The 22718-nt window shown below is 44.8% G+C and overlaps 1 protein-coding gene across 4 annotated transcripts in view; it reads right to left on the bottom strand.

The window, feature by feature from the left end:
• LOC121580868 (partitioning defective 3 homolog) overlaps nucleotides 1–22718 on the bottom strand; it is a 299046-nt gene that overhangs the window by 211772 nt on the left and 64556 nt on the right. For all 4 annotated transcript variants that reach the window (XM_041895983.2, XM_041895984.2, XM_045224827.1 and 1 more), the window contains exon 2: nucleotides 17729–17830. In XM_041895983.2, coding sequence (XP_041751917.2) covers nucleotides 17729–17830 — 102 coding nt within the window. The remainder of the gene's footprint in view (nucleotides 1–17728; nucleotides 17831–22718) is intronic.

The following is a 22718-nucleotide window of genomic DNA, read 5'->3' as shown; positions in this document are numbered from 1 at the left end:
TTCGACCATGAAGGCCTGATTCACACAGTCTCCTCTGAACAGTTGATGTTGAGATGTGTCAGTTACTTGAACACTGTGAAGCATTTATTTGGGCTGCAATCTGAGTTAATTGCAGATTTTTGAGGCTGGTAACTCTAATGAACTTATCCTCCGCCGCAGAGGTAACTCTGGGTCTTCCTTTCCTGTGGCGGTCCTCATGAGAGCCAGTTTCATCATAGCGCTTGATGGTTTTTGCAACTACACTTGAAGAAACTTTCAAAGGTCTTGAAATCTTCAAGTAATGATGGACTGTCATTTCGCTTTGCTTATTTGAGCTGTTCTTGCCATAATATGGACTTGGTCTTTTACCAAATAGGGCTATCTTCTGTATACCACCCCTACCTTGTCACAACACAACTGATTGGCTCAAACGCATTAAGAAGGAAAGAAATTCCACAAATTTTAACAAGGCACACCTGTTAATTGAAATGCAATCGAGGTGACTACCTCATGAAGATGGCTGAGAGAATGCCAAGAGTGTGCAAAGTTGTCATCAAGGCAAAGGGTGGCAACTTTGAAGAATCTCAAATATAACATATATTTTGATTTGTTTAACACTTTTTGGGTTACTACATGATTCCATATGTGTTATTTCATAGTTTTGATGTCTTCACCATTATTCTATAATGTAGAAAATAGTAAAAATAAAGAAAAATCATTGAATGAGTAGGTGTGTCCAAACTTTTGACTGGTACAGTATATGTATATTTTTTACATGTTTTATTTAGTTAATAAACTGGCGAGCCGCCAGTTACCCATCCCTGCTCTCTCTGTGGTTTCAGAGCAGATTTAATTAAAGTGATAGACCATGCCTCTGGGATGCTTTTAAGTCAACTCATGACCAGTTTGAACTATGTAAAAATCCCACGCAAACACATACAGTGAGGGAAAAAAGTATTTGATCCCCTGCTGATTTTGTACGTTTGCCCACTGACAAAGAAATGATCAGTCTATAATTTTAATGGTAGGTTTATTTGAACAGTGAGAGACAGAATAACAACAAAAAAATCCAGAAAAACGCATGTCAAAAATGTTCTAAATTGATTCGCATTTTAATGAGGGAAATAAGTATTTGACCCCCTCTCAATCAGAAAGATTTCTGGCTCCCAGGTGTCTTTTATACAGGTAACGAGCTGAGATTAGGAGCACACTCTTAAAGGGAGTGCTCCTAATCTCAGTTTGCCACCTGTATAAAAGACACCTGTCCACAGAAGCAATCAATCAATCAGATTCCAAACTCTCCACCATGGCCAAGAACAAAGAGCTCTCCAAGGATGTCAGGGACAAGATTGTAGACCTACACAAGGCTGGAATTGGGCTACAAGACCATCGCCAAGCAGCTTGGTGAGAAGGTGACAATAGTTGGTGCGATTATTCGCAAATGGAAGAAACACAAAATAACTGTCAATCTCCCTCGGCCTGGGGCTCCATGCAAGATATCACCTCGTGGAGTTGCAATGATCATGAGAACGGTGAGGAATCAGCCCAGAACTACACGGGAGGATCTTGTCAATGATCTCAAGGCAGCTGGGACCATAGTCACCAAGAAAACAATTGGTAACACACTACGCCTTGAAGGACTGAAATCCTGCAGCGCCCGCAAGGTCCCCCTGCTCAAGAAAGCACATATACAGGCCCGTCTGAAGTTTGCCAATGAACATCTGAATGATTCAGAGGAGAACTGGATGAAAGTGTTGTGGTCAGATGGAACCAAAATCGAGCTCTTTGGCATCAACTCAACTCGCCGTGTTTGGAGGAGGAGGAATGCTGCCACTGTTCAAATAAACCTACCATTAAAATTATAGATTGATCATGTCTTTGTCAGTGGGCAAACGTACAAAATCAGCAGGGGATCAAATACTTTTTTCCCCTCACTGTAAGCTCATAGCTTTTTCTTTCTGCACAACCATAATTAATGCTTTGGAATACATAACAGTCATCGCTCATAAGTAACAGTATGTATTCTAATGGGGTCAATACTCATCCTTTTCATAGCATCGTAAAACATCTGTGTGCTCCGAAAATCAATGCACTTGGCGGACAAACAAGCGAGCTAAATATAGAGGCCCCAAAAGCAATACATGTAAACATTTGTGTTTTCGTGGATATAACACGATCGAACAGCACCCTGCCAAAGGGGAACACTGCAGGGTTTGTCGATAAAGGTGGATTTGCTTGATTTCACAAATGGATGTTTAACTAACTCACCATCCTTCTCTATGGAGCACAAGGCCACATTGCTTCATTTTCAGCAGGTGTACGATTGAGAGACCAAACCCTGTGCCTGAGGCTGGTATAGCGGGTAACGCCACCCTATGCAGCACATTGGCCTGATAGGTCACCCCTCAACGTGGGTACGTATCCTGGCCCCACCGCTACTCAGCATCTCCCGACCTCTCTGTCCCCCTGCTCATTTCCACATCTCTGTCTCAATAAGATCAAAATACTGAAACCAAACCCTTGCCTTCCACCTTGAGGGGTGTCCTGTAATTCAGGACAGGGCAGGAGTGAGTCAGTCTTACCCCATTCCATCCAGACAAGCATGCCATAGGGGGGAAAACAGTATGTCACATTCAGACAGGGATTCCAGTCATAGGAACACTGAGGCACTTGCCTTGACAGTGGTTTGACTGGCTGGGGTGTGTCCTAAATGGCACCTGTGACGTCACGAGAGGCTACACAGCTTTCAGCGGGATTGCTCAAGTAGTGCAAGGAGACAAGGTTCAAACAAAACAAGGATTTTATTATGGGTCTTGGGAAATTAACGAAAATATAACAAAATTCTGTTCTCTTGTGGCTCTTTAAGGGTTAACAGTTCAGGGATGTCTCTTCCACCTCCAAAATCATAATTCTCACTCGCTCAGATAACTTTTCCCCAGCCTTACTGTAGTCCACGTTGCAGCTAGTGGCCAACCCAGCAAAAAGTCCTTCCAAATGTCTCTCACGTATTTCCACAGGTGCATATATCCAAAGGTGAGTATTTCCCAAAGGTAAGTATCTCCAAATCCTTATATTCCTCATGGAAGTGGACGTGCAGCACTCTTGTCCTCCAGAGAGCCCAGCTTGGAGACTGTGTCTCTTCCCTTCCCAAACCTTCAGCTCATCAGCTCCTCATTTGTTTCAGCTGCGTGGGAAGATTGGCCATAGAGGGGTGGAGTTCCCGACCATACCAGCAGATGGAGCCATAGCTGTCTGGGTTTGCAGCCACCTCAGGGGGATGTAACGTCCCTCCAGGACACAGCCTCTCGTGACATCACACATCCCCCTCCTCGGGACCGACGTCCTCGTCGGGGTAAAGGCAGCGAAGAAGGCATCACGCCGGGAGAGGGCGTCCGCATTGCCGTGGTGCTTGCCAGCCTGCTCTCTCTTCAACTCCTCCACCTCTAGGACCAGGGACTCAGCCTCCTGTTGTCTCTCCTTGAGTTTCTTACTGAACGCATCAGCCTTGGTTTTAGCAGAGTTTAGCTTCTGTTGAGCAGCTTTCAGTTCCTTCTCTCTCTCTGCCTCCGCATTCTTCATCTTGTTCTCCAACACCTTGTACTTCTCCTCTGCCTTCTTCTGGACCTCCTTACTACTGCGCAGGGTCTCCTCACACTCCTCGATGGTCCTGCGCAGCCTCTCCAGCTCCTCCTGTTGCTTATGGAAGGAGCTCTGTTGGAGTTTAGCCTGGAGGATATCTAACTCTTCTGTCTTCATGTCTAACTGTTGCTTTAACAAACGATACCTCTCAGCGGTCCCCTTCAGACCAGACAGTTCTTTGTCCAGATTCTGTAGCTCCGTCTCTGTGTCGGTCTGGGCACCTGCCATCCCTATCAGAGCCCGGGCGGGAGTGAGTAATTCGGAGGATTGCACCGGAGCCTTCCCAGGATGAGTCTTGCCTCTCCGTTTCCGAGGTACTCGGGTTATCCTCTCCTGAGACTCTCTCCAGAGTGGGTAAAAGGCTGGGCAGTCTCGTCCCAATTAGGACAGGGACGGGGAGGGAATCAACCACCCCCGCCGTCGTGTGTATGGTTCCCCGTGTGCTGGTCATTGTAAGTTCAGTAATGGGGTATTCTCTGGTGTCCCCATGGACACAGGAAACTGGGAGGACTTTCCCCGGGGTCAGACACGTTGGGCCCACCAAATCCTTACGCACCAGGGTGGCCCGGCTACCAGAATCCAGTAAGGCCTCCACATCATGGTGATTCACAGTTACCGGGCAGGTGGGGGGGTCGATCTGGGCCGCCATCTACGACTCCCAAGAGCGAGGCAAAACGGTGTGTGGGTGCTGAGCTGGAGGACTCCGCAGTGGGCATAGGTTCATCGGCTGGTTTCCCACACTGCCAGGAGATATGTCCCATCTCCCCCACACCGGTAACACTGTCGAAGTTTCCCCCTCCTGGTGTACTCTTCTTGGACCCGTCTGGTTTCTGGCTCCCCCTGGAGCCGGGATAAGTCCTGACGTGGCTGGGTTCGAGACCTTGGGGTCCTTTGGACGGGTTCTTCCCATCTGTGGTGGGGCCGCACTCCTGGGGTCTTTTCGGGAAGCATTCAGCATCTCCGCTGTGGCCTGGTACTTTTCCACAGCTTCCACGGTCAGATCAGCCGTGGTCAAGGCCTGTTGACTGATGAACCGTTTTGCCTCATAAGGCAGGGCGCGTAGGTACCGATCCACCACAACGGCCTCCACCACCGCCGCTGCTGTATTCCTCTGCGGATCCAGCCATTTCCTTGCGATTCGGACAAGTTCATGCATCTGCGCCCGAGGAGGTTGGTCTGGTTGGAAGGTCCAGCTGTGAAAGCGCTGGGCCATACCAAACTTTGTGAGTCCATATCTGCTGAGGATCTCAGACTTCAGGGCATCATAGTCAGTAACCTGGTCAGGGCCCAGGTCCCGGACAGCATTCAGCGATTCCCCGGTTAGAAAGGGGGCTAACAGACCAACCCACTGTTGCTTGGGCCAGGCTTCCCTAGTGGCCGTGGCCTCAAATGCATGCAGGTATGCCTCAATGTCATCGGTAGCTCCCATCTTAGATATAAAGTCACTTGCCTTTATTGGGCGGGTATTTTGGACCACCCTCTGTCTCTGCAACTGCAATTCCTCTGCCTTCAGAAGGTTGGCTTTCTTTTGCTCCTCCAAGAGAGCCACGTTTGCTTGCATCTGGGCTTGCTGGCCAGCAACAAGGGCTTTCAATATGTCCTCCATTTCAGTCGGGCGGGAGCCTACGGCCAACTTGGAAAACTGGGTGATCAAACCTTCGGTATCCTCCTCTGACATGCACTATTAACGCTTGAGCGTGCCCGTATTCTCCACCATCTGTGACGTCACGAGAGGCTACACAGCTTTCAGCGGGATTGCTCAAGTAGTGCAAGGAGACAAGGTTCAAACAAAACAAGGATTTTATTATGGGTCTTGGGAAATTAACGAAAATATAACAAAATTCTGTTCTCTTGTGGCTCTTTAAGGGTTAACAGTTCAGGGATGTCTCTTCCACCTCCAAAATCATAATTCTCACTCGCTCAGATAACTTTTCCCCAGCCTTACTGTAGTCCACGTTGCAGCTAGTGGCCAACCCAGCAAAAAGTCCTTCCAAATGTCTCTCACGTATTTCCACAGGTGCATATATCCAAAGGTGAGTATTTCCCAAAGGTAAGTATCTCCAAATCCTTATATTCCTCATGGAAGTGGACGTGCAGCACTCTTGTCCTCCAGAGAGCCCAGCTTGGAGACTGTGTCTCTTCCCTTCCCAAACCTTCAGCTCATCAGCTCCTCATTTGTTTCAGCTGCGTGGGAAGATTGGCCATAGAGGGGTGGAGTTCCCGACCATACCAGCAGATGGAGCCATAGCTGTCTGGGTTTGCAGCCACCTCAGGGGGATGTAACGTCCCTCCAGGACACAGCCTCTCGTGACATCACACACCCTATTCCCCATATCCTTATAGGCCCTGGGCAAAAGTAGTGCACTATACACAGTGTACAAAACATTAAGAACAACTGTTCTGACTGACCAGGTGAATCCAGATGAAAGCTATGATCCCTTATTGATGTCACCTGTTGAATCCACTTCAATCAGTGTAGATGAAGGTGAGAAAACAGGTTAAAGGAGGATCTTTAAGACTTGAGACATGGATTATGTATGTGTGCCATTCAGAGGGCGAATGGGCAAGACAAAAGATTGAAGTGCCTTTGAACGGGGTATGGTAGTAGGTGTCAGGCGCACCGATTTGAGTGTGTCAAGAACTGTAACGCTGCTGCGTTTTTCATGCTCAACAGTTTCCCGTGTGTATCAAGAATGGTCCACCACCCAAAGGACATCCAGCCAACTTGACACAACTGTGGGAAGCATTGGAGTCAACATGGGCCAGCATCCCTGTGGAACGCTTGACACCTTGTAGAGTCCATGATCCGACAGCTGTTCTGAGGGCAAAAGGGGGTGGAACTCAATACTAGGAAGGTGTTCCTAATGTTTTGTACACTCAGTGTATAGGTAATAGGGTGCCATTTGAGACACACTTGGTTATTTTATGATGTGTTGGGACAGGACATTTATACCTGTCTGTTGGTGTCAGCTTGGGTGTTAATCTGCTACCAGGGTCCCTGCACACAGCAAACAGACAGGTATAAATCAGACCTGGGTTCAAATACCACTTGAAATCTTTCAAATACTTTATGCAGGCTACAGCAAATGCCCAGAGTACCAGTTGGGCAGGGTGTACCGTTTTGGGAGTATTTTATTGGTCCATTAAGCCAGGTAAGCTCAATCAAGCACAGATAAAAAATAACCCAGGCCAGGTCTTTATCGAGCCCAGCCCACTGGTCCTCCACCCTGGGTCCGTCATGAAACGCGCCCAGCCACGACACTGACAGATAGACAGGTTAGCCTTCGTCCGTCCATGTGCGTGTGTTTGATTGAATTTAAATGGATTTACCCTTATATCACTTTTTGACAGCACCCCTTTCGATTTGAACAAAACCTTCAATAATTATTTTCCCATTGTAGAAGTGCTCAGAAAGTGACTTTGTGAACCTGAATGCCAAAACATTAATGTTAAGGTTAAAGTGATTGAATTTAAATGTATTTACACAGAAGTGTGTGTGTGTGTGTGTGTCCGTCGAGAAGTGATTAAGTGCCGGTGGTCCGTGCAGCTGTCTGCCCTGCCCAGACACACGGAGTCCGCTGTGTGTGTGTCCACCCAGACACATGGAGAATGTGGGGTTGGCACAGCAAAGCCCTGAAAAGTTCACGACCCCAGGAGTGTGCAGGGACACGCCAGTCACCTGACACCAAGGGTATGTGTGTGTGTACTGAATACCCTACTATCCTCCATCTCTCTGTGTAATTACTAGGCAAGGCAGGGAGGACATTGACTGACCGTTAAAGACAGGAATGCCATCAAGGCTCAAGGCTGGACTGTAGGCCAGAGGAGAGGAGAGGACAGGGGATGGATGGAGGGAGGGACGGAAAGAAACACAGCATCTGGAAAAACACTCAGTGAATCCCTGAGCTGTCTGCCACCATTCCTGGCAGCAGCGATGACACACTGTAACCCAATAAAAGCCACATCGCTTCACCAGGCCACCCATTCCTTCTCCACAGTCTTTCAAAAGCATCTCACACATGTCAGAGATGCGGAGCGAGTTGCCAGGAGAGTGCGAGTCATGTTTAGTGGAGTGGTTATAGGCCTAGTAGCCTATTATGGCAACATACAGCTATGGAATTAACTCGAGGTCAGATAACTGCTGTAGCCACAGAACTGGAATGAATAGAACGGGAAATCCCCAAGTCCCCCCGTACTCATTCAAGTATATTCATTCTATTTCTATGGCTGTAGAGAAACAGACTAAACTGACCGGCACTTCAAAGTATACAGACATGTAATGTGTGTCCCAAATGGCACTCTATTTCCTATGTAGTGTACTACTTTTGACCAGGGCCCACAGGGAATAGGGTGTGAGCGAGACATGGCGAGAAAGAGGAACATGGAGAGGAGGGATAGGACACCAGAGAAGAGAGCCTGTGCTTCCATGGAATGTGTCTGCCCCAAATCTCACCATTCACCTTTGTAGCACACAGCTTACTTTGTGCAATATGTCTGTCTCATTTGTTGAATTGGGATCCGAAAAGTTCATGTACCTATATAGCTGCTCCAAGCGGTTGCGTGTCATATTGCTACTCATCTATGGTACCCTGAGGGCGGCGTCAGAAGACCAATGTGGGGGACCCTGCAAAGGCCCCTTCCCAGAAACCGCAGGCACTCGTCCCTGAAGGCATTCAAAATGCAGCTTCTGCATTCACTTGGCTACAGTGGCAGGAAGCGGGGAGCCAAGGGTGTGGCACCAGGGGGTGTGGACAGAGTTGTTACTCATCATTTGAAAGCAGGCCACTCCCTGGGGAAGTTTAAAGGGTGCAAGAGACGGTGTGTGGTGTGCATCCGGAGTGGACGCAGGGCAAAGAGTGGGAGATGTGTAGAAACTTCCTTTGAGTGCTCTACGTGTTCTGTGCAACTTTGCAGCATTGGGCCATGCATCCAGAAGTTCCATGACATGTTGTAGGCTAAATGCAAACACTGAAGTGACAGGGTGAAATATGAATTTGTGCTACAAATCTTATAGGGAAATTGTGTACTTTTTAAAATTGTATTTTGTATCTTCTCTCTGAATATGTCTGCAATTACTGAATTGTTGTCAAAGTAGGCTACTACTTCTACATTTTGTTTCAGGCCTGGTCTGTACTAAATCTTATTGAGAGGGGGGTATCTACATTATTAAATGGTCTCTGAATAGTTGTTTGCATTTTTACAGAAGTAAGAATCGTTGTCAATCAAATAGCCTACTTTGTGTGGGTTTTGAAATACTTTCTGAATATTGTCCTCTGGTTACATTTTGGATTATTTTTTAAATATTTACAGTGAGGGAAAAAAGTACTTGATCCCCTGCTGATTTTGTACGTTTGCCCACTGACAAAGACATGATGAGTCTATAATTTGAATGGTAGGTTTATTTGAACAGTGAGAGACAGAATAACAACAAAAAAATCCAGAAAAACGCATGTCAAAAATGTTATAAATTTATTTGCATTTTAATGAGGGAAATAAGTATTTGACCCCTCTGCAAAACATGACTTAGTACTTGGTGGCAAAACCCTTGTTGGCCATCACAGAGGTCAGACGTTTCTTGTAGTTGGCCACCAGGTTTGCACACATCTCAGGAGGGATTTTGTCCCACTCCTCTTTGCAAATCTTCTCCAAGTCATTAAGGTTTCGAGGCTGACGTTTGGCAACTCGAACCTTCAGCTCCCTCCACAGATTTTCTATGGGATTAAGGTCTGGAGACTGGCTAGGCCACTCCAGGACCTTAATGTGCTTCTTCTTGAGCCACTCCTTTGTTGCCTTGGCCGTGTGTTTTGGGTCATTGTCATGCTGGAATACACATCCACGACCCATTTTCAATGCCCTGGCTGAGGGAAGGAGGTTCTCACCCAAGATTTGACGGTACATGGTCCCGTCCATCGTCCCTTTGATGCGGTGAAGTTGTCCTGTCCCCTTAGCAGAAAAACACCCCCAAAGCATAATGTTTCCACCTCCATGTTTGACGGTGGGGATGGTGTTCTTGGGGTCATAGGCAGCATTCCTCCTCCTCCAAACACGGCGAGTTGAGTTGATGCCAAAGAGCTCGATTCTGGTCTCATCTGACCACAACACTTTCCCCCAGTCCTCCTCTGAATAATTCAGATGTTCATTGGCAAACTTCAGACGGGCCTGTATATGTGCTTTCTTGAGCAGGGGGACCTTGCGGGCGCTGCAGGATTTCAGTCCTTCACGGCGTAGTGTGTTACCAATTGTTTTCTTAGTGACTATGGTCCCAGCTGCCTTGAGAACATTGCCTTGAGAACATCCTCCCGTGTAGTTCTGGGCTGATTCCTCACCGTTCTCATGATCATTGCAACTCCATGAGGTGAGATCTTGCATGGAGCCCCAGGCCGAGGGAGATTGACAGTTCTTTTGTGTTTCTTCCATTTGCGAATAATCGCACCAACTGTTGTCACCTTCTCACCAAGCTGCCTGGTGATGGTCTTGTAGCCCATTCCAGCCTTGTGTAGGTCTACAATCTTGTCCCTGACATCCTTGGAGAGCTCTTTGGTCTTGGCCATGGTGGAGAGTTTGGAATCTGATTCATTGATTGCTTCTGTGGACAGGTGTCTTTTACACAGGTAACAAACTGAGATTAGGAGCACTCCCTTTAAGAGTGTGCTCCTAATCTCAGCTCATTACCTGTATAAAAAGACACCTGGGAGCCAGAAATCTTTCTGATTGAGAGGGGGTCAAATACTTATTTCCCTCATTAAAATGCAAATCAATTTATAACATTTCTGACATGCGTTTTTCTGGATTTTTTTGTTGTTATTCTGTCTCTCACTGTTCAAATAAACCTACCATTAAAATTATAGACTGATCATTTCTTTGTCAGTGGGCAAACGTACAAAATCAATAGGGGATCAAATACTTTTTTCCCTCACTGTATAAGTATAATAGATTATTATACTTTGCACATTTTATAGTGAGTAATTCAGTCAAATTTACTACAAATTAAATACTCTCGTTTTTTGTTGTGTTGAGTGTTAATCGTTTTTTGATAGTGACTGTCTACACAATGGAAGACAAAATGAGTGTTATTCCTATTGACATGAATGTGGTGTCATTAAAAAAGAGGTTGTGCTCTTTAAAACTAAGTTAACTTGTAATTGTCATTCGTTCTATGTTTTTGGCTATGTTTGTTTGAAATGTGTGAGAAATGTTGCTTTATCTTGAGAATTCTCAGTAATCTACAGCAGCATTCTAGAATTCTACTGGGGTCTAAAGGGTTAATAATTTGAAGGAACATATGACAGTACCATGGGAATTATTGCATCACAATACCAGGCGGCCATTCTGAGTGTACCCATGAGTTTTGACCTGACAAAGATCCGTTTCGTATCGAAACGTTGTCAATATAGCGGTGAATTGGGAGCTTTAACAGTGTGCGGGCCTTCTTGTTCGTTACACATGAGTTTACCAGTCAAATTGCCAGGGTTAGAGGTTCCAAGCCCGTTCTATTCATTCTCTCCCTATCTATGTGTGCTGCTGCTGCATTGTGGTCATTCAGTCAGCTGTTCGTTTGAATTGTAGTTTTGTTTTTATGGTTATAACGGTTATTTTATTTTCATGACGGTCTTCATCCATCACCGTCGATTACACAGCTATACGGTAATTGTACCAGCCCTAAGGTCACGGCATTGACGTAGAAGGGCTTACCACTTTTATTGTGGAGAGAAGCTTATCCACTAACCCTAACCAGTTATTGTGGAGAGAAGCTTCAAAATCAGCCACTAACTGCATGTTTACTAACTACACCGATAACTGATTGAAGCTGCTCTCTCCCCTCTTTGCTCTATCCCCTCTGCTGATTAATTCAAGCTGTCACTCACATCCAATCCCAGTCTCAGCCATCATCCATTCCCCTTGAACAGAATCATAGGCTTTAAATCGGGCCTGGGCCATAATCTAATAGACAACAGCGAGGCAAAATGCTAAAGCCACAGTTTATTTCCTGCAACAGTTTCTGTTCCATCATCCAGTGAGACAGAGTGAGAGAGAGTCACCCATATGTCACTGTCCCCATTAGAGGTTAAACACACACACACAGACACTAACCAAGTCTCCATCCAGCCTTTTTATGCCAGTAAAGTACATGGCAAAAAATTCTCGACAGGCCTGATTGAAACAGAACATTTTTCGGTGAACTTTCCAAATCTTCACAAAACAAAATATGCTAGACAAGTTGGGATCTTTTTGTGTCTGTAAAATGAATTATGTGAGAAATGTCGGTGGAAATGTGCAGATATTGATATAATAACCATCATAGTCACACAATGACATATTGTGGTCCTCCCACTTCGACTCGTCGGGAAAGCATGCAGTTTATTAGTCTACAGATGTAATAAATTAAGATGAACTTCACAAGGTGGTGAAAGTGCACAGTGATGAGCTTGATGCTCCTTTCCAATAAATATTGAGGGTCTTATTCTGGTGAAATTATCCGATGCTTGGCTGCCGTTCGACAAATAAAAATAATATTGCTCTTTTGTCCATAATAATCTCATCATGTAGGCTATACATGCGCTCTAGGCAACAGCGTGCAGATACTGTACTGTTTCTGCACCCTGTTGTCTACAGTGCACATGCCAGTCCAAGAGTAGGCCCACTCGCTATATAACGCAAACATTTTTGGTGAGAAAACCATCAGTAGAGTTGAAAATGCGATGTAAACCCATTTAACTCTTTTTTATTTTTATAAGGTACATAGGAAATTAAACGCAAAAGGTATTTTTATGTGCACTATGTCATCACGCACAGCCTTTTATCCCCAACAAGTCAATTTGATGGTAACATTGTGGGAAAATTTGCATATTGTTTTTATGCAGATTTTTGAATATTTGCATGAAAATCTGTCTCCAATTGGATGGAACCCTAGATACACATACAGTCTCAAACAAACACACACCATGGTCTGGATACCGCCCAAATTAGGCAGTGAACTCTGGTAAGAGTCACTCACATTAAACAGGATTGCTACATCCCGAGTGGGGCAGCGGTCTAAGGCACTGCATCTCAGTGCTTGAGGTGTCACTACAGACCCCCTGGTTCGATTCCAGGCTGTATCACAACCTGCTGTGATTGGGAGTCCCATAGGGCAGCGCACAATTGGCCCAGCGTCGACCGGGTTTGGCCGGTGTAGGCCAACATTGCAAATAAGAATTTGTTCTTAATGACTTGCCTAGCTAAATAAAGGTTACATTTTATTTTTTATTTTTTTTATCCACGGTGTAAGAAGGACGTCAGTCTAAAATGTCATCACTAGTATACGCAATACACACTGTACCAAGCCTACATCCGGTTGAGTTTTCCCACTTGGATTCATTCTCATTACAGCATCCTAATGTTTACATTACTATGGTAACACTCAGTCCAGTGTGTTGCGGTGACACGGTGATTATGATATAGCCCAGTGGCCTTGGCGCACAGCAGACCCAGCTGAGAATGTGACCCTTGGTGACATCTGTAAGCCCTAGTGTCCCTCACTCAGAGGATAATCTCTCCTCCTTCCATCATCCTCATTTCATAATGGTGGGAAACAACAGTGAGTGATGAGAGGAAATGAGACGAGTGGCCAGAGGGCAACAGCAGCAGCTTACAACTCTGTACGCTGTGTGTTAGCTAGCTGTGTCTGTCATTAATGGCACCGATTCCCTATATAGAGCCCTATGGGCCCTGGTCAAAAGTAGTGCATTGTATAGGGAATAGGGTGTCATTTGGGATGCGGTCATTGTCTTTATTTTGTGGAGAGGGGTGAGTGAAGTAGCCCAAGCCTTTTCTAAATAAATAGACAGATACATACAGTTGAAGTTGGAAGTTTACATACACTTAGGTTGGAGTCATTAAAACTTGTTTTTCAAGAACTCCACAAATTTCTTGTTAACAAACTATAGTTTTGGCAAGTCGGTTAGGACATCTACTTTGTGCATGACACAAGTAATTTTTCCAACTATTGTTTACAGACAGATTATTTCACTTATAATTCGCTGTATCACAATTCCAGTGAGTCAGAAGTTTACATACACTAAGTTGACTGTGCCTTTAAACAGCTTGGAAAATTCCAGAAAATTATGTCATGGCTTTAGAAGCTTCTGATAGGCTAATTGACATAATTTGAGTCAATTGGAGGTGTACCTGTGGATGTATTTCAAGGCCTACCTTCAAACTCAGTGCCTCTTTACTTGACATCATGGGAAAATCTAAAGAAATCAGCCAAGACCTCAGAAAAAATATTGTAGACCTCCACAAGTCTGGTTCATCCTTAGGAGCAATTTCCAAACGTCGGAAGGTACCATGTTCATCTGTACAAACAATAGTACGCAAGTACAAACATCATGGGACCACGCAGCCGTCATACCGCTCAGGAAGGAGACGCGTTCTGTCTCCTAGAGATGAACGAACTTTGGAGCGAAAAGTGCAAATCAATCCCAGAACAACAGCAAACGACCTTGTGAAGATGCTGGAGGAAACAAGTACAAAAGTATCTACAGTGAGGGAAAAAAGTATTTGATCCCCTGCTGATTTTGTACGTTTGCCCACTGACAAAGACATTATCAGTCTATAATTTTAATGGTAGGTTTATTTGAACAGTGAGAGACAGAATAACAACAAAAAAATCCAGAAGAATGCATGTCAAAAATGTTAAATTGATTTGCATTTTAATGAGGGAAATAAGTATTTGACCCCCTCTCAATCAGAAAGATTTTTCTGGCTCCCAGGTGTCTTTTATACAGGTAACGAGCTGAGATTAGGAGCACACTCTTAAGGGGAGTGCTCCTAATCTCAGCTTGTTACCTGTATAAAAGACACATGTCCACAGAAGCAATCAATCAATCAGATTCCAAACTCTCCACCATGGCCAAGACCAAAGAGCTCTCCAAGGATGTCAGGGACAAGATTGTAGACCTACACAAGGCTGGAATGGGCTACAAGACCATCGCCAAGCAGCTTGGTGAGAAGGTGACAACAGTTGGTGCGATTATTCGCAAATGGAAGAAACACAAAAGACCTGTCAATCTCCCTCGGCCTGGGGCTCCATGCAAGATCTCACCTCGTAGAGTTGCAATGATCATGAGAACGGTGAGGAATCAGCCCAGAACTACACAGGAGGATCTTGTCAATGATCTCAAGGCAACTGGGACCATAGTCACCAAGAAAACAATTGGTAACACACTACACCGTGAAGGACTGAAATCCTGCAGGGCCCACAAGATCCCCCTGCTCAAGAAAGCACATATGCAGGCCCGTCTGAAGTTTGCCAATGAATATCTGAATGATTCAGAGGAGGACTGGGTGAAAGTGTTGTGGTCAGATGAGACCAAAATCGAGCTCTTTGGCATCAACTCAACTCGCCGTGTTTGGAGGAGGAGGAATACTGTCTGACCCCAAGAACACCATCCCCACGTCAAACATGGAGTTGGAAACATTATGCTTTAGGGGTGTTTTTCTGCTAAGGGGACAGGACTACTTCACCGCATCAAAGGGACGATGGACGGGGCCATGTACCGTCAAATCTTGGGTGAGAACCTCCTTCCCTCAGCCAGGGCATTGGAAATGGGTTGTGGATGTGTATTCAAGCATGACAATGACCCAAAACACACAGCCAAGGCAACAAAGGAGTGGCTCAAGAAGAAGCACATTAAGGTCCTGGAGTGGCCTAGCCAGTCTCCAGACCTTAATCCCATAGAAAATCTGTGGAGGGAGCTGAAAGGTTCGAGTTGCCAAAAGTCAGCCTCGAAACCTTAATGACTTGGAGAAGATCTGCAAAGAGGAGTGGGACAAAATCCCTCCTGAGATGTGTGCAAACCTGGTGGCCAACTACAAGAAACGTCTGACCTCTGTGATGGCCAACAAGGGTTTTGCCACCAAGTACTAAGTCATGTTTTGCAGAGGGGTCAAATACTTATTTCCCTCATTAAAATGCAAATAAATTTATAACATTTTTGACATGCGTTTTTCTGGATTTTTATGTTGTTATTCTGTCTCTCACTGTTCAAATAAACCTACCATTAAAATTATAGACTGATCATGTCTTTGTCAGTGGGCAAACGTACAAAATCAGCAGGGGATCAAATACTTTTTTCCCTCACTGTATATCCACAGTAAAACTAGTCATATATCGACATAACCTGAAAGGCCGCTCAGCAAGGAAGAAGCCACTGCTCCAAAACCGCCATAAAAAAGCCACACTATGGTTTGCAACTGCACATGGGGACAAAGATTGTACTTTTTGGAGAAATGTCCTCTGGTCTGATTAAACAAAAATAGAACTGTTTGGCCATAATGACCATCGTTATGTTTGGAGGAAAAAGGGGGTGGCTTGCAAGCCGAAGAACACCATCCCAACCGTGAAGCACGGGGGTGGCAGCATCATGCTGTGGGTGTGCTTCGCTGGAGGAGGGACTGGTGCACTCCACAAAATAGATGGCATCATGAGGAAGGAAAATTATGTGGATATATTGAAGCAACATCTCAAGACATCAGTCAGGAAGTTAAAGCTTGGTCGCAAATGGGTCTTCCAAATGGACAATGACCCCAAGCATACTTCCAAAGTTGTGGCAAAATGGCTTAAGGACAACAAAGTCAAGGTATTGGAGTGGCCATCACAAAGCCCTGACCTCAATCCTATAGAAAATTTGTGGGCAGAATTGAAAAAGCGTGTGCGAGCAAGGAGGCCTAAAACCTGACTCAGTTACACTAGCTCTGTCAGGAGGAATGGGCCAAAATTCACCAAACTTATTGTGGGAAGCTTGTGGAAGGCTACCCGAAACGTTTGACCCAAGTTAAACAATTTAAATGCAACGCTACCAAATACTAATTGAGTGTATGTAAACTTCTGACCCACTGGGAATGTGATGAAAGAAATAAAAGCGGAAATAAATCATTCTCGCTACTATTATTCTGACATTTCACATTCTTAAAATAAAGTGGTGATCCTAACTGACCTAAAACAGGGAATTTTTACTAGGATTAAATGTCAGGAATTTGTGAAAAACTGAGTTTAAATGTATTTGGTGAAGGTGTATGTAAACTTCCGACTTCAACTGTATATAGATGAGCCAAGCAGTAAACTATGTTATTGATGAAAAATAAACATATAGTTTGACAAATCTGGACAGGTCTAGAAGTGGAAAGGAAAGACATCCATGGTCATTGGGTGGAAACCGTTTTTTCCTCCTGTTGTTCAAATATGATTCAGGTAACTGCCAAAATAAAGGAAACACCAACATAAAGTGTCTTAAGCCACCACGAGCCAGAACAGCTTCAATACACCTTGGCATAGATTCTACAAGTGTCTGTAACTCTATTGGAGGGATGCGACACCAGTCTTCCACGAGAAATTCCATCATTTTATGTTTTGTTGATGGTGGAAGAAAACGCCGTCTCAGGCTCCGCTCCAGAAAGTGTTTAATTGGGTTGAGATCAGGTGACAGACGGCCATGGCATATGGCTTACATCATTTTCATGCTCATTAAACCATTCAGTGACCGCTCGTGCCCTGTGGATGGGGGCATTGTCATCACAAGGGGGTATAGCCACGGTAGCCAAAATAATACCCTGCCCAGCATTTTTAGAAATGACCCTAAGCATGATGGGATTTTTCTTCTGTGTGGAAGAACCTGCTTTCAATATACATTGTATCCTCAAGTTTTTCCATTATTTTGGCAGCTACCTGTATCATCAAATAACAAATGCCAGGCAAAGCACTAAGCAGATACCCAGTGTTGTTGTTGCCAAAAGTGTTGTTCACGTACAGTGTAGGCTATTTTTTAGCACCTACTTATGCCCCTTTGCCATGCGTTTTTGCTCTCCTGTAAAACTAGGGAAATTCAAGTTGCGTCCCTCTGGTTCGCACCCTTCTATCTCATGTCATCCTTTATACATGATGGCACATGGCCCTTGCTTGACTTCCCTTACCCGGTCTTTTTTTAAAGGAGCATTTACCCCCACGTTTGTATTATAGTACAGTGAATGATTGACAGGACAGGCAGGAGGATAGGAGAGATGGTGTGCTAGAAAACAGCGGGTCGGACTCAAACCCACTCTCTTAAATCACCCCATGCTTCAGTTCCCTTACCCGGTCTTTGTCATCAGCCACATCACACAGCACGTCATCCAGGTCCAGGATACCTCCGTCCCCATGTTCCAACCGGTGCACCTGTAACCAGTAGCTGGCATCCTAGGAGGAGAAGAAGATGAATGTATTGTCCATTGACTGTATGAGCAAGGGAAATGGGTATTTTGCATATCCCATTGTCCCTGGTAGACATACGCATCCAACACATAGAGAGAAGGGGAGAGGGACGGCGAGGAGAGAAAGAAGAGAGAGAGAGATGTTTGAGGGCCAGTCTTGACAGGGCTGAGACGGTTTAAGAGCACAGAGACGTGAAGACAGCCCTGAGGGTAGCCACATTATACCACTTATACTGTACAGACTGACAATCCTTTACAATACTGGGAGGATGACCTGCGTTACAATCTGGTTCCATTTACAGGAAATGTCCCGGCTAGGGCCATAACACAACACGAAACGCATAACAGATATGGATCTTCGAAAAAATGGTCAACATGTCCACAGAATCAACAATAAGAGTGACGGGAAACATCCAAGAAAGGAGAGACGGAGAGAAAGTGAGAGAAAGAAATAAAGAGTGAGTGAGAGACAGAGACCGAGAGAGAAGGACCAAGAGATAGGCAGAGAGGAGAGAGCAGAGAGATATGCAGAGAGAGACTGATGAATATAGCTGGCTGGCAGTGTAATATATTCTGCATGCTGTGACTGATGTGTCCCCATGGTGTTAAACCCTGACAGTGAGGGACAATGGACGAGACCGTGTGGAGCTGACGCATATCATTAAGATCATTACGACTCTGACAGACATGTCACTCATCCCATTTAGGCAGTACTGGACCCCTGGAGATACCATCTGGGCCCGTATTCATAAAGTGTCTCAGAGTAGCAGTGCTGATCTAGTATCTACTGTAGGATCAGGACTGCCTTTTATTCATTATGAGTTAAAAGGCTAAACTGATCCTAGATCTTCATTCCTATTCTGAGACCCTTGATTAAAATAGGCCATGATGCCCCCCCCTCCACTGATGGGATGGTCTTGGTCCATCAATCACATGTTAAAGAGGATCGGTCTCAGATGGCAATAAAGCACTGGGAATTGTTCCTTAGGGCATGCAACGATAAACTGAGTGTTTGGAAATGTGTGTTTCTTATTGGAGCAAGTCGTCCCTCCCTGTTTCAGTCTGTTTTGTTCCATTTGGTGCCTAATGAACACAACCTTGGTAAGTCCAAATGAGGCTGCACCCAGAATGACAGTCTGCCAGAGGGAGAGAGGGATGGACTACAGGAGAAAGGGGAGAGCACATTTACACCAGTGCTGCTCCGCAAATGGATTCCTTAATGTAACGACCAGTTCATTTGACAGACTGGACGTACTCTGTGCACATTAGAGGCTGCTGCTGCCTACTGAAATCACTGGCCACTTTAAGAAATGGAACACTAGTCACTTTAATAATGTTTACATATCTTGCACTACTCATCTCATATGTATATACTGTATTCTATAATATTCTACTGTATCTTAGTCCATGGCGCTCTGTCATTGCTTGTCCATATATGTATATTTTCTTAATTCCATTCCTTACTTAGATTTGTGTGTATTGGGTATATGTTGTGAAATTGTTAGATATTACTTGTTAGATATTACTGCACTGTTGGAGCTAGAAGCACAAGCATTTCGCTACACCCGCAATAACATCTGCTAAACACGTGTATGTGACCAATAACATCTGCTAAACACGTGTATGTGACCAATAACATTTGATTTGTGCAGCCATAAAGAGGCAGTCCCTTAGTGGTCAGATGGCTCAGGGCAGGGTGCAAACACTGAGTGTACACAAACAAATCACAATGGCCCATGTCTATTTTGTATGTTTACCCAGGGGGCTTGGCCTCAAGCAAGGGTTCTGTGTAGTAGTCTGCCGAGGGGATACTATCTGCTGTGTGTAAAATACATTCCTAGAGGCCCCAGTCCTTCCAGTTAAAACAGCCTACTGTAAATAACACCACCACATCTCACAGTAGGTTTCTGGATCTGGAGTAAACGTGGACCATACTGGAAACCAGGGTCGTATTCATTAGTGCAGACGTTGGCATATCATTTTGCAACGAAAACAAGCAAGTTCAGGTTAGGCTAGTTCACTCTGTTTCAGTCTGTTTTTTCCGTTTGGCACAGCTTCCCACGTTCAGACACACATTACGTAAATAATCAACCCCTAGCCTTTAGTGATGGGGGCAAAAAATCAATAGTTACATATTGGGATATCATTTTTTACTATGTATCGTATCGTTTTGACAATATCGCAATATTATTTTTGCGCTAGTTGGCTGTACCTGCACCAAAACGGCAGTATTTTTCCTTCATAGCTTGTCCTCCATCTTCTTTCTAAATAAGGAGACAGTTTTAAGCATTTTTATTTCCATGACTGATCAAAACTTGTTGTTTTCTCATGGCTCTCTCTTGTCCCACTGCAGCAGACATATGGTAAGCAATATGTTTGGAACATCGAATCACAAAATCACAGCATCAAATCACAATAAATATAAAATTGTGAGAATCGTAATACATATCGGCACCTAAGTATTGTGATAATATCCTATCATGAGGTCCCTGGCAATTCCCAGCCCTACTGGCCTTGCATAGCCACATTTCATCCTCTTTCAGCTTTTGAAGCCTGCAAGTCGAGGCTACATCAACCCTGACAAATAATGAAAACAAAACCGCTGTCTCTTGAATCAAAATGAATCTTATTTCAACACATACAAGGTGGGAACATCTGACAGGCTCCAGCTCTGTTCCCATCAACCGACTCTGGCAGCAACAGGCCTGGAGTCAGAATGGCTCGCAGGAACACCCTCCCTTCTGGTCTCGAACATGTACAGAAATAAGTATTACGCTTATAGGAATGTGTGTTGAGTTCAATGAAAGGTCTATAACTCTGTATGCTATAGCTAAGTCTGCTGAACTTATCCTGGGGTTCCCCCTGGTTCCCCTAGCTTGCCTTGGCTGCATGTTGCCTATGGCCTGACTCCAGACCTGCACAGAGTGGATGAACGCATCGAGTGGTGCAGGAGTTAAGCCTTTTTTCTGACTCCAAGCCTGCACAGAGCCGTAGTGTTAAGGCCCTTCTCTACAAGGATGTGTCCTGGAATAATGCAAAGCACCATGGGTTCTGGGTGCAGTCCAAACAGGCAGTGGACAGACAGGCCACTCTGTCAATGACGTCTGCTGCATCACCATGCATTGCTGCTGAGCACTGAGAGCAGTATGCACAAAGACCAGTGTTGTACTGTTGTACTGAAGGAACAGGCTGGCTGGCTGGCTGGAGGGAGGTACAGGGAGATGGACTTCGTGAGAAGGCTAAGCATACCACTTTTCCCCTCTCTTGCTCGCTCTCTCACCCCTTTGCTCTCTCCAGAATCTCTCCTCCCTTGCCCTCTCCCAGAATCTCTCCTCCCTTGCCCTCTCCCAGAATCTCTCCTCCCTTGCCCTCTCCCAGAATCTCTCCTCCCTTGCCCTCTCCCAGAATCTCTCCTCCCTTGCCCTCTCCCAGAATCTCTCCTCCCTTGCCCTCTCCCACAATCTCTCCTCCCTTGCCCTCTTCCACAATCTCTCCTCCCTTGCCCTCTCCCACAATCTCTCCTCCCTTGCCCTCTCCCAGAATCTCTGCTCCCTTGCCCTCTCCCAGAATCTCTCCTCCCTTGCACTCTCCCAGAATCTCTGCTCCCTTGCCCTCTCCCAGAATCTCCGGCTCCCTAGCTCGCTCCCAGCATGTCTCTCTCGCTCTCCTCTCGCTCTCCCTCTTTCACGCTCCATTGCTCTCTTCCAGAACTTCTCTTTCCGTCCCGCTCTCTCCCACTACAGTCTGAAGACACTATCAAGACACAGTTCAACTTCATCCTGACATAGTGCCTTCAGAGAGTAATCACACCCCTTGACTTTTTCCCCATTTTGTTGTGTTACAGCCTGCTCGAGTAGGCTACGCCTAATTTGTCATCAGGATCATTCTGTATGAAAATCTAATCAAGACATTCAAGCAGGTTTTGATTTTCCTGACATTTATAGTATTAAAGTATTGACACCCCTTGACTTTTTCCACATTTTGTTGTGTTATAACCTGAATTAAAAATTGATTAAACTGAGATTGTCACTGATCTACACACAATGGCCCCTAATGTCAATGTGGAATTATGTTTTTAGAAATGTTTACAAATTAATACAAATAATGAAAAGCTGAAATGTCTTGGTCAATAAGTATTCAACCCTTTTGTTATGGCAAGCCTAAATAAGTTCAGGAGTAAAAATGTGCTTAACAAGTCACATAAGTTGCATGGGCTCACTGTGAGCAATAAAAGTGTAACATTATTTTTAAATGATCACCCATCTCTGTACCCCACACATACAATTATCTGTAAGGTCCCTCAGTCGAGCAGTTGAACCTTATTTTTTGCAATAATCACTGATCTGGCTTTCGAGTCTATGAAAATGCCATTTTTGTTACAAATTTAACCAGAACCATGCACAATGCACATCCACTAACAATGACCAACTTCTTGTAGCAGGCATTATAGAAACAATCTCTCAAGCGCAAGCCCACGTGCTAGTGAGTAGCGAGCTAAACTTTTTATTTAAAGTCTAGCCAACTTGGATCTATTTGCTTGCTAACAACATAAAACAGTTGAACTGTTATGAACACACCCTCCTCACCTTTCCAGGTGTGCAAAGCTCTTAAAGACTTACCCAGAAAGGCTCATAGCTGTAATCGCTGCCAAAGGTGTTCTAACATGTATTGACTCAGGTGTGTGAATACTTACGTAAATTAGATATTTCTGTATTTCATTTTCAAACATTTCTAAAAACATATTTTCACTGTCATTATGGGGTATTGTGTGTAGATTGGTGATTTTTATTTATTTAATCCATTTTGAATTCAGGCTGTAACACAACAAAATCTGGAATAAGTCAAGGGGTATGAATACTTTCTGAAGCCACTTT

This window comes from Coregonus clupeaformis, chromosome 14 (genome assembly GCF_020615455.1).
Source record: "Coregonus clupeaformis isolate EN_2021a chromosome 14, ASM2061545v1, whole genome shotgun sequence".
In the NCBI taxonomy this organism is placed as follows: Eukaryota; Metazoa; Chordata; class Actinopteri; order Salmoniformes; family Salmonidae; genus Coregonus; species Coregonus clupeaformis.
The sequence above is the reverse complement of the archived record's forward strand: the minus strand, read 5'-3'. Positions and strand labels throughout refer to the sequence as shown.